We start from the raw sequence: 12,873 nt of genomic DNA, 5'->3' as shown, positions 1-12,873 counted from the left end.
AGATCAGTAGGATGCTGGTGATTCTTTACCCTCCTCTCCTGTAACTGTTTCTCCATCACAACTGTACTGACCCCTTGTCGTATTGGGAGGGGGAGCATTAGTACCTGTGGAGGTGCTTATTAAAGGCAGTAGCTATTGATCAGGCATGTGAAATATGTCTTTCTGAGCCTAAGAAATCTGATAATTATCTAATTTAATTTAGAACATTGTATTGGGAAATTGCATCAATATAGGCCACCCTGAGAATGGCATTTCCTTTTTCAAAAATAGTGTGATTACTTCCTCCTAGGGCGAGAAGGTTTTTTATTTGATAAAGCCAACAGATGACAATTTGGCCCTCTATGAATCTTGGAGTTCATCTGTGACCCAGAGTGAAGTGTTCTTTGGAGATAAGGTGGATAAATGCTACAAATGTGTGGTAAAGCAGGGACATACCTTATTTGTTCCTACAGGTAAGGTTTTAATCCCATCCCCGCTCCCCATAGCGATTGCTCATCACAGAGTCAGCTTTTGATTGGAACCTCTGAGTTTAACATGTTTGGAAAGTAGCCTTGCATAGCCTGAGAGATGATTCTTGTGTTGAACTTTTCACATCTTTGTCCCTTAGAGGGTTTCTCTTGTGGTTCGACTTGTTTTGGCATTGTGTTTTATGTCATTTGCCTTCATTTTTATTTTGAAAAATTTACATACCTTAATACACACCCTTTGCTTCTGCTAAGCTGCTTCAGTCGTGTCCGACTCTGTGCGACCCCATAGACGGCAGCCCACCAGGCCCCGCCGTCCCTGGGATGCTCTAGGCAAGAACACTGGAGTGGGTTGCCATTTCCTCCTCCAATGCATGAAAGTGAAAAGTGAAAGTGAAGTTGCTCAGTCACGTCCGACTCTTAGCAACCCCATGGACCGAAGCCTACCAGGCTCCTCCGTCCATGGGATTTTCCAGGCAAAAGTACTGGAGTGGGGTGCCATTGCCTTCTCCCCTTTAAAAGTGTACAATTCAGTGCTTTTTAGTACATTAACAGAACTGTGCAACCTTCTCCCTATCTAATTCCAGAACATTTCATCACCTCAAAAAGAAACCCTGTGCCAGTTAGCAGCCACTCCCCATTTCCCCTCCTCAGCCCCTAGTAACCTCTGATTTTCTTTTGTCTCTGGATTTGTCTGTTTTGGACCTTTCATATGTAATAGGTGACCTTTTGTATCCAGCTGCTTTTAGTTAGCATCGTGTTTACTCGACTTATCCATGTTGTATCTCTTATCAGTGTTTCATTGCTTTTTGTGGCCAAATAATATTCCACTGCATGGATGTTTCACATTTTGTTTATTCCCTCATCAGTTGATGGACATTTGGGTTGGTTCCACTTTTTTGGCTGTTACGAATAGTGCTGCTCTGAACATTTGTGTGATAGTTTTTGTGTGGAGGTTTGTTTTCATTTCCCTTGGGTTTATACCTAGTAGTGGAATTGCTGGGTCATATGGTTTAATGATGTTTAACTTTTTGAGGAACTGCCAAACTGTTCTCCTAATGGCTGTACCATTTTACGTTCCTGCCAACAATGTACAGTTACTTCAATTTCTCCACATCTTCACCACCACTGTGTTTATCTTTATTTTTGACATTCTAGTAGGTGTGAAGTACTAGTATCTCATTGTGGTTTTAATTTGTGTTTCCTTAATGAGTAACGATGCTAAGCATTTTTCATATTGGCAATTTGTATGTCTTCTTTGGAGAAATGTCTGTTAAAGCCTTTGCCCATTTTTAAGTTGGGCTGTCTTTTTATTGTTGAGTTGTAGGAATTCTTTATATATTCTGAATAGACCCTTTTCAGATATATGACTTGCAATGTTTTCTCACATTTTGTGGGTTGCCTTTTCACTTTCTTGATAATATCCTTTGCACAAAATTTTAAAACTTTGATGAAATTCCCTTCAGTTTTTAACTGGTCAGCTCTACGCTGATGTTGAAGGCCAAGTCTGCTGTAGGAATCCGGGCTGCTGTCCTGGGATAATTAGGAGGCAAATGAGTATGTTCTGAGGGAGCCTAGGAAGGGATTGAGTCTCAGCCTTAGTTACAGCCTCAAGTATAGGCATCAGGCATATCATTTTGAGAGGTGGCTGAGGCAGGGCATGGGTTCTGCAGGCCAGTGGCTCTGAGAGTTGTGTTCTTCTGATTTGGGTGACCTTAATGGCTGCAGAGTTTGCAAGCATCTGTTACAGGCCCTGCTTTCTTACTTTGGCTCTGGAGTATATAATAAGTATGTGTTGAATAAATGAATGAGTAAATGCCTAGAACTACCAGAATTTATAAAATCTAGATACCTATCAGTATTTTCACTGTGAATGGGCCAAGCCCCTCCCTTAAGGACCCCCAAAGCTCCCTTTTGTAGTAAATATTTTGTTATATCTGTTTTAAAATCTTAAATTCAAATTTATCATCAGTATAACCTCCAACACCAATAATTCCCTCCCCCCAATTGATGTAATAACCTAATTAGATTATAAAGAAATTAGAAGTAATTTATAGTAAAATACTATTTTGCAATGTCCCTGCTCAGGCACAGCAGCATTGGAAGCAGGATGATGCACAGGCCAGCTAAGCAGTACAGGTGTGTGACGGGTAGCTCAGAGTCTATAGCATTGGTGTGGATTAATGGTTCTCAAACTCCACACACCCTCAGAGTCACCTGGAGGGCTTATTAAAACACAGAGCGTGTGTGCGTGCTCAGTCCTGTCCAACTCTTTGTGACCATGTGGACCATAGCCCACTGGGCTCCTTTGACCATGGGATTCTCCAGGCAAGAATACTGGAGTGGGTTACCAGGCCCTCCTCCAGGGGATCTTCCTCACCCTGGGATCAAACCCGCATCTCTTGCATCTCCTGCATTGGGAGGTGGGTTCTTTACCACTAGTGCCGCCTGGGAAGCCCAGAACAGAGAGCACTGGGCCTTAACCCAGTGGTTCTGATTCAGCAGCTCTGGGGTGGGCCTGAAAATTTACATTTCTAATAAGTTCGCAGCTGAGGCTGATGCTGGTCTGGGAACCACATTTGAAGAACCACTGCTATAGATAGTGTGGTTTCTTTTCCCCCCAAAATATTTGGCAGCTGATAAATTTTCTTCAGTGTACAAGCTACCTAGTTGTGTTCCTAGAAAATCGTGCCAAAACCTTGCAAAAGACGCTGTTTCTTATTAATGGAGCCATCGTTTCTGGGCTCAGTCAGTGACGGATTCTGTACCTGTCTGAATGCCCAGCAGATATTTGAAAGTCTTGGCTAATGCAGGACAGTTTCTTGCTGTGTGGCACTGTCCTGCCTGTTGGGCCCTGGCTCCCGCTCACAAGATGACAGTCGTGCTTCCTGATCCTTGTGACAGCCCCACCCACTCCGCCCTGAAGTCTCCAAACCACGCTCTACTGGCAGCGCTTCCTCCACTGAGAACCACTGATCTACACAATTTGAAGCCGACACAGACTTCAAATTTGTGATTTCAGGGTCAAGCTCAAGACTTTGTGCCTTTGAGCACACAAATGACCACCACTTGAAATCCAGTCTTCTTGGCCTTTTTTAGATAACTTTATCACAGAACAATGATGAATCAAATTATGAAAAGTATAAAGAAAATGGAATCCGTCTATTTTAACAGTCAACTTTTCCATGCAAATGTATGTGGATATATTTGTTTACATTTGTATAACGTCTTTATGTTTGGTCTACAAGACCTTTCTTTCAAAAGTTAGACATCATCTCTTAGAAGTGAGCCTCACTTTGGAGACACATTGGCTTATGAGAAGATAACATTCTGATTGCCAACATTTATATTTGTGGGGCCATAACCCTGCCTGATAAAATACGGGGGATCTACCTTTTCTTTCTTAGAGGCAGGTCCTGGCTGGAGTCCCATTGATCCTCCTCTGCTTGGTCCCTGCTGCTGCTACTAAGTCGCTTCAGTCGTGTCCGACTCTGTGTGACCCCATAGACGGCAGCACACCAGGCTCCCCCATCCCTGGGATTCTCTAGGCAAGAATACTGGAGTGGGTTGCCATTTCCTTCTCCAATGCATGAAAGTGAAAAGTCAAAGTGAAGTTGCTCAGTCGTGTCCGACTCTTAGCGACCCCATGGACTGCAGCCTACCAGGCTCCTCCGTCCATGGGATTTTCCAGGCAAGAGTACTGGAGTGGGGTGCCATTGCCTTCTCCACTGCTTGGTCCCTACCGGCACTCATTTCAGGATGACACTAAGAAGGCCAGGGGCTCAGCCAGTTCCAGTTATTCATTTAATGAAAACGTGCTTGCCTCACTCTAACCAGATTTGACTTGTCTCAGAGTAAAATCTTTAACATAAAGTTAGATTGTTTTTAAGCTAAAAAATGAAAACAGTAACAACTACCAAAACCTCCTTCTGTCCTGCACCATAATTTTGTCTAGTTGGGTCAATGCGTTAATCTGAAACACAGCACAGAGGCTGGCATAGAATAGGCATTTAATAAATACTTGAATCATTGCATCTTTAGAGCATAATAGACATTAGCTTCTCTGGCACTGAAATATGAGGTAAACTGATTTTTTGTGTGTTTCTTAAAACAGGTAGATATCACATTTGTGTTGTTTACATATTGAAAAGTCACTGACATGTCCTTTTAACCGTTTCAGGGTGGATTCATGCTGTGCTCACTTCTCAGGACTGTATGGCTTTTGGGGGGAACTTTCTGCACAACCTTAACATTGGCATGCAGCTCAGGTTTGTGTTATCAGCACTTGAAGGATCTTTTTGTCCTTTCTTGAATAGGACTTAAAAGTTAAAAATAAATAATTTCAGCAACATATTTGATTGTGATCTCATTAAGATAGGCCCTGAGAAATTATTAGAAACTTTTAAAAAAAACATTGTCTTAAAATTTTGACAGGAGGACACCTTGATGAATCTAAAACAAAAAGAATCACTTATTCAAGTTGAGACTAAATATCTTCCCACATTTCGGAATTTTGTAGAGATGGATAGGCTCTCCTTTGGCTCTTTTTACTGTGAGAGAATTGAACTAAATCAGGTCAGACTCAGGTGTAACATATGGGGCTGGGACAGAACAATTCGAAGTTAGGAAACACCTGTTTTAATTTTGCTGTGGTAAAGGATTACCAACTATTTCCTCTTCTGCATGATAATCTGACTTTTGGGCAAAAACTTGCCCTGGTAGCCTAATAAGAGAAGAATGTTATTAGGCAACATCGCTTATGCTAAAATGATTCCTCATTGATAAACTGCACAAGGACTGGGAGAATTGGAAATCCCTGGTGGGGAGCCATGTCTTTTGACTTTCCTGACTTATAACTTGGCATGCCCACGGAGAACCCTGGAAGCCATGCATCAGTGGAGTTATTACAAGAGATGGGGCACGAAGCTTTAAGCCAAAGTCCCACACTTGCCAAGTGAATCTTATTTATACCTGAGCTGTCCCTGGGGAAAGACGGCTCCTGGCTGTATGGACTGCTGCAAGGACTCTTGCAGAAAACTCACCGTATGGTTTCTGCCTTCTCACCTTGACCCCTCCTAAGTTTGGTCCTGAGCTGGAATGCTTAGAAGGACCTAAAGAAAACTCCGCGAGTGGATGTTGGAGTGCTGTCTATCGCAGGGAGCTGGTTTCTAGACACGTTGTATTTATTACAGTGGAACCCTTGTAAAATTCCTTCTGTTAAAACTAGGCTACAGATCCCTAGGGGTGATCTTTTTGAAGCCCCGTGTAAATTCTTCAGTATACTGTCGGATCTGATAAGGGCAGGCCTGAGTCAGATCACGACTCAGTCCTACCCACGTGTGTGGTGTTGAGCAATGTGTAGGACCCCCTTGGTCTTCTGTGTCACGGGCTGCCTTATTTCAGTTAAGTTGGTTGCCTCCATTTAACTTTGGAAATGCTAATGTTGAATTTCTTCAACTTTTATTTATTTAGGTGTTACGAGATGGAAAAAAGACTTAAAACACCAGATCTTTTCAAATTCCCTTTCTTTGAAGCCATATGTTGGTTTGTAGCCAAAAACTTGCTGGAAACCCTAAAAGGTAATAATCCGAGCACTGTGTTGTTTCACGTGATGCCTGATATTTGTAAATTCACTTAAAGTCACTGATAGAGAGGTCCTTTTAAAAATATAATGGCAATTGTCCCTATGTTGTTTTTTAAATGCATGATTTCCCCCTGTTCAGAATCTTTTTAACAAATAAGGAGATCTCTAGTCCATAGTCATAAAAACACATGAACTGCTGCATTGGAACCACACAGGTAATACTGAAAAGTGTTCTTTTCTCCTGGGACTCTAGTCACCTGCACAGATTATCAGTCATGTAAAAGTGCCTGCCTAGCAAAAAACGCAGTTGAAGCCAAGGACTGTTGTTACTTAATGTTTGTCCCCAAGCATTTGCTTTAAAAAAATTCGAGGGAACACTTCTCTTGTCCCGAGAGTCAGGTGGTGCCTGTGCTGTTACTGTTGTGACCATTGTGTGGCCAGCATAAGGCACCTGTTAGCGCAAACCGGCTAGTGTCAGGCTGTGATCTGTGGCTGAAGAAAAATGGTTTTGGGTGGTGGGTGGGTGGGGGAATATCCCTTTAAACACGAAAGCTACGTTTTTATGTGGCTTTTCAGATTTTAGTGTTTTAGTATTGGTTTAATGATTTTTGAGCAGTCGAGTTGGAGACTCAGTGTCACTTCTAACTTTTATCTAGTTTTGCTTTACACTTGTGCCCGTGAGAATACAGTTGATCTAGTTTCTGTGTTGTCTTACATTTCTAGTCAGTTTGCAAATAGTGCTACTATTATAATTAACTTCCAGAAGAAGAGATATAAACAGATTAAACAGCAAAGTCTATTCTAAACATTGGGGGTTTTCTCATTTAGAAGTTGCACAAGAAGAAAAGGTACAATGAAAAGAAGCAAATCAATGACTCTTTTCCCAGGATAGCATGCACAGAATTACATGATAGAACTCATGCATGGTTTCTTTCCTTAAAAGGGGTGAGGGGGGCTCACTTTCTTTGGAAGGAGCAAGCAGTAGGAACCCCATCCCACACCTGTAGCGCTGTGTGGAGGCGGGTGTCTTGAGAGAGGTCCTGCTGTGTAAGATGGAGGTAGTAGTGTTTAGTGTAGTTCTCTTTTTCTTTCTCATCTTGTCAATTGATTGTTTCTTATTTCACTTTTTTCCTTTCTATTAACTTGTTTGACATTTGGTGGTTACTCAAAACCAGAAGTTAATCACTTTGCCACAGAGCCTAACTCCTTTCCCCCTTAACTTCATTCCCACAGAACTGAGAGAAGATGGTTTCCAGCCTCAGACTTACCTAGTCCAGGGAGTGAAAGCGCTGCATACTGCTTTAAAATTATGGATGAAAAAAGAAGTAAGTAGTTGTCTTTGGTGAAATAACTTAATTTTTATATGGCAAGGTCAGGAAAGTGAAAAGTGTGAAATTGTTAGTCTCTCAGTCGTGTCCATGACTCTTTGCAACCCCATGGACTGTAGCCCCTCCAGGCTTCTCTATCCATGGAATCCTCCAGGCAAGAATACCGGAGTGGGTAGCCATTCCCTTCTCCAGGGGATCTTCCCAACGCAGGGATTGAACCTGGGTCTCCTGTGCTGCAGGCAAATTCTTTATCATCTGAGCCCTCAGGGAAACTGTTAATTTTTATATGGCAAGGTCAGGAAAACAGAGACCTTATGCTGTTTTGTCAATGAGTGGGAGTGGTAGAAGGAATAGGAATCATGCTTTAACTGAGAAGTACAACCTGTGTTTTATTAGTATATACAGATGTGCTGGTTTTTGTTTATATTTTTGAGAATGAAGTACCTAGGTATTTCTTTAATCTTGAAAAGAAAGTAAATTTGAGGCTATCTGGGATATTGACTAAGAAATTAACATGTAGATATAGAATAATATATAACTTTGTGCTCACATAGTGTGCTAACCACTGTGTTTAGTCTTTATATCCATAAATGCATTTCCTAACTCATTTACTCTTCAGAGCAACTAAATGAGTTTGTGGTGCTGTTGTTGTCCCCATTTTAAATATGGAGAAGTTGAGGTTCAGAGTGTAAGCGCTTGCCCAAGACAACTGGTGGAGCTAAGATGAAGCTCGGTCTGTGTTTGCAAAGCCTGTGCTGTTATCCCTCTGCTGGTCTTATGTAAGAACAAAGGAAAAGAGAGGTCCGGGTTCAAGCAGGAGCTTTCCATTTCCCTGAACCGTGGTCTAGTTTGCATTCGAGTCCTACCACCTCTAAGAGGTCATCTCAGATCTTTCCATTTGGAATTCACAGGTCCTTTCCTTATACGTCCATAGCATCTCTTGTGCCAGTGGACTTAAAAGCAATGTCCAAAAATAATGTGTCCATTTCCTATTGTCTACATTTATGAGCTCTTAAAAAACAGGGACTTTCTCATCTTTATTTCCTTCCTGGAACTTTACACACAATAATAAGTGATAAATATTTTATCTGATGAAAATACATTTCCATACTAATTTCTCAACTGTCCACTTGAAATAAAAATCCTGCTCTTAAAAGATACTTTCTGTGTGCTTGTGCTCAGTTGTGCCTGACTGGTTGTGGCCCCATGGATTGTAGCCCTCCAGGCTCCTCTGTCCATGGAATATTCCAGGCAGGAATACTAGACTGGGTTGCCATTTCCTACTCCAGGGGATCTTCCCGACCCAGGGATTAAACCTGCAGCACCTGCATTGACTGGCGGATTCTTTACCACTGAGCCACCTCAAAGATACTGGGAAAGTGCTGGTCTGTCAGTCGAGTCCGACTCTGCAACCCCATGGACTGTAGCCTGCCAGGCTCCTCTGTCCATGGGATTGTCCAGGCAACCGTACTGGAGAAGGTTGCCATTCCCTTCTCTGGGAGATCTTCCCCATCCAGGGATCGAACCTGGTCTCCTGCATTGCCTGAAGATTCTTTACCCTCTGAGGATAATAGATTACCCTCCCAATAATTTTATGCTTCCTTTCATTTTTTTTTTTAATCATTGTTGTATACCCATTAGAGCAGGGACGCTGTGGAAGCATATAGGAAAATAAAATCAGCGTCAGAGACGTCATCATCTAATTGACAAGTAAAGGCAAAAACGGATTACAAAAGTATATCATATATAACAGGATAAAAACAAAGAGTATCTTGCAAAAACTGTGTAATTGCTTTCCTTCTGAAAGCTTTAGCTGAGTTGTTCTCAAGCTTGTGAGTTTATCAAAATTGCCTTTAGAGATTTTTAGAAATAACTTTTTTCCCCTAGAGATTTTAGTATAATAGATCTGTAGTAGGCTGTCAGCCTCTAAACTCGTGGGTGATCTTGATACACAGTGAGGACAGAGGAGCCTGGCATGCTGCAGTCCATGGGGTTGAAAAGAGTCGGACACGACTGAGCAACTGAACAACAACAAAATTTGTCAATAATAGATACTGTTAATTCATTACATCTAAAGTACACTTTGAGAGGCAGCTTATTAGCCTAGTGGTTCAGGGTGTGGACTCCAGAGTCAGAGGCTTGGATTCAAGTCTTAGCCGTGCTGCTAATAAAGCGCCAACCTGTGCGTCTGTTCCCTCGACTGTACAATCAGAGTCCTAGTAGAATCTCTGTCGAGTGTTGTTGAAATGATTTATGAGTTAACATTTGTAAAGTACTCAACTGTATCTTGCCTGGCACATTTGCTGTTGTTCAGTCGCTCAGTTATTTTTTTGTTGTTGTTATTTAATTTGTTGTTGCTCAGCCTGGCACATAGTTTGCACTTAGTGTTACTGTTACTATTGGTTTGTTTTAACAAATTATGCTAAAACCAGGGAGAGGATATAAAGCAGGAGTAGCAATTAGTATGTTAAGGGCATCTAAAAGGTCAAATGTTCTTAGATTTGTTGTTGTTTAGTCACTAAGTTTGTTCAGTGCAACCTCGTGGACTGTAGCCCACCAGGCTCCTCTGTCCATGGGATTTCCCAGGCAAGAACACTGGAGTGGGTTGCCATTGCCTTCTCCAGGGGATCTTCCCGACCCAAGGATTGAACCCGCATCTCCTGCGTTGCAGGTGCATTCTTTACCACTGAGCCACCTGGGAAGCCTGTTCTTAGATAAACAGATTAATGTTTGGAATTAGACATAATAAACAATGATAGCAGTTTGCATTTCAGTAGATATAGTAACTCGCCAATTCCTCTTTCCTATTGATGGAATCTTTTTCCTATTTTACTTTTGAAAAGCAAAAAAATAAAAGACTTTATGAATTAGACGTAGCATGAGAAGCTAGGATTATTTTAGTGCCTGTGTTTCCCCTTACAAATCCTTTTGTATTATGAACTAAATTTAAGGCTTAATTAGTTTCTTTACTGATTATAGTAGTATTTAGAATTACAGAAGGCTTTGAGGTGTAGAGTCCATATTGAACAGAATTCACAGTAAGAGAAGTCCATGTTTAACTCAAAGTAAAAGGATTTCATAAGTTAATAAGGATCTCCTTAGAAGATACGAAACCAGCTCCATGAGTTCTGAGACCTGGCTTGTTGGTATTTGACTTTGTTTATAAAACCTAGAGAACCTAAAAATTGATTAGTTTTTACATCTTAAAATGTAAATAACTTTGGTTGTCTTATCTTTGTTAATCCAAATACAGCTTGTATCTGAACATGCCTTTGAAATTCCAGACAATGTTAGACCTGGACATCTTATTAAAGAACTTTCTAAAGTAATTCGAGCAATAGAGGTAAGAGTAGAAACTATCATCTAAATGCTTGGTTCCTATCTACTTTGAGAAGCAGTTGGATCTACCACCACACTACAAATATTGGAAAGCCTCGACATTCTTAGAAGAACTAGAATGAGCTGTATCTTGAAAGGAGTCTCAGGGTTTCAAAGCCCTACAGAGAAATCTGGAATATTGTATCATAATGAAGTAATAAGGATGTAGTTACCAGGTTACTTCAGGTTCTTCAGGTTACTCCAAAAATGAAAAAATACAGACTAAACAAAATTTTCAGATCTCATTCATTTCTGCAATGCAAAGATGAATACATGTTAAGATGTATAAGATGAGTAAGAAGCGGTGAAGTTGGATTGGAAAGAGGGTTGGGGCAAGGAGACCCACTCAACTGAAAATATTATGACAACTGGGTTAGGTATATGCCCTTTAATAAAAGCCCATGAAGTCTGAGATTAGGTATTTTATTAGAAGATATTCTAGGTGTTAGGGGATTTTAATTAAAGTAATTCTTCAGGAAGGTGGTTCTGTTAGTGTCTAGCTTGAACTGAAAGGAAGTTAAAGTGGAGGAATGGATGCTGATAATTTAATGGCTCAGATCAGGGCTGTATTTGGGAAACAAAAAAGAGGTATTAAAATGTTGGGTTTAATATCCTTGGATAGAGTATTTCATATAATTCTCAACATGTTCAGATATAGTAGGAAATTATTTTATGTTTTTGAAGAGCTGCATATAAATGAATTTTTAAAGTCAAAAGTCATGTATTTAATCTTAATATATATAAATGTATAAATATATATAACAGCAATAACCAAAACTAGGAATACACTCAATAAGAAAGTATAGGTCTATATGAAAAAACTATAAATCTTTACTAAGAGAAATAAAACTCTAGTTTAATAAATGGGAGTGTCATTTCTAAAATATGTCAATTCCAAATTAGTATTACAAATTGAAAATGGTAAAATATTCTTGGAAGAATAATTGAACAAAAATAGTTACCAAAGTGTTTTTTTTTTTTAATTGGAGGGTAGAGAGTACAGAAGGCAGCAAAATGGCTGTAGAAAAATATACAAAGAAAATATAAACAGGAATTTCACTAAAGAAGAGGTGGAAATGGCCAATTCAATAATAATATGAAAAATATTCTCAATATGTGAAAAAGTATTCAACCACATATTACCACATAATTTATGATTTCAAATGATGGTTTATCACATCGGCAAAGATAAAAGTCTATATTTTTGCTCTGCTGATAGGAAGTATAAATTAGTGTATGATTTCTAACTGGCATATACCTTGACTTTAGCATTACTTTAATAAAGTAAATAAGACAATTCCAGTTAAACTTGATATATGACCATACCTGTTTACCACTATCGCCTCTTGGAACCAAAATGGTAGTAAAAGAATGAAAACAATATCTATCCCTAAGTATTAGGTCAATAAATTACGCTCTATCTCTACAGTAGAATATGACACAGCCTTTAAAATTATGTTGAAAATCAAGGATATGTGTTCACAGTATTTTATGTGGGAGAGAGAAGGGGAAAAGATCTCAGCAGAGCTGTTCAAGTTTTATAATGTGGTGTTTTTTGTTTTTATGATGAAAAGAAATGTTTTTTGTTTTCTAAAATATTTTTATAGATGATTAGTCACTTATGTTTGTGGCCTTGTCATAAAATACCCCAAATTTTGTTCTTAAAGGAGGAAAACGGCAAACCAGTTAAATCTCAGGGAATCCCTTCTGTGTGTCCAGTTTCACGGTCCTCAAGTGAAGCAGCTTCCCCATACCATTCCCGACGAAGGATGCGGAAACTTCGAGACCACAACGTCCGAACTCCTTCCAACCTCGACATCCTGGAGCTCCACACGAGGGAGGTGCTCAGAAGATTGGAGATGTGTCCCTGGGAAGAGGCAAGCTTCTGTTCTGTGGTCACATGAGAGACTCAGTCATTTCTGAAAGGCCTTCAGAAGGATGATAGAAAGAGACCAGGCTGGCCATTCTTGTTGTCTCATCTTTGCTTAGCACCCTAGGGGTCAGCAGCACTTCTGCTCGTGATGGGGACATGCTTTGGTGTAGAAGTAGGACGAACAGGTCCCATCAGTTTGCTGACATGTATATCGAGTGTTTAATGAGTGCCAGGTACTCTTCTAGG

General features: G+C 40.3%; 1 protein-coding gene across 1 annotated transcript in view; it reads left to right on the top strand.

Annotated features, from left to right (window-relative positions):
* KDM7A (lysine demethylase 7A) overlaps nt 1-12,873 on the top strand; it is a 79,043-nt gene that overhangs the window by 50,819 nt on the left and 15,351 nt on the right. The window contains exons 7-12 of the mRNA XM_024991177.2: nt 290-452; nt 4,645-4,732; nt 5,937-6,043; nt 7,282-7,373; nt 10,630-10,719; nt 12,422-12,631. Coding sequence (XP_024846945.1) covers nt 290-452; nt 4,645-4,732; nt 5,937-6,043; nt 7,282-7,373; nt 10,630-10,719; nt 12,422-12,631 — 750 coding nt within the window. The remainder of the gene's footprint in view (nt 1-289; nt 453-4,644; nt 4,733-5,936; nt 6,044-7,281; nt 7,374-10,629; nt 10,720-12,421; nt 12,632-12,873) is intronic.

This window comes from Bos taurus, chromosome 4 (assembly GCF_002263795.3).
Source record: "Bos taurus isolate L1 Dominette 01449 registration number 42190680 breed Hereford chromosome 4, ARS-UCD2.0, whole genome shotgun sequence".
Taxonomy (NCBI): domain Eukaryota; kingdom Metazoa; phylum Chordata; class Mammalia; order Artiodactyla; family Bovidae; genus Bos; species Bos taurus.
The sequence above is the reverse complement of the archived record's forward strand: the minus strand, read 5'-3'. Positions and strand labels throughout refer to the sequence as shown.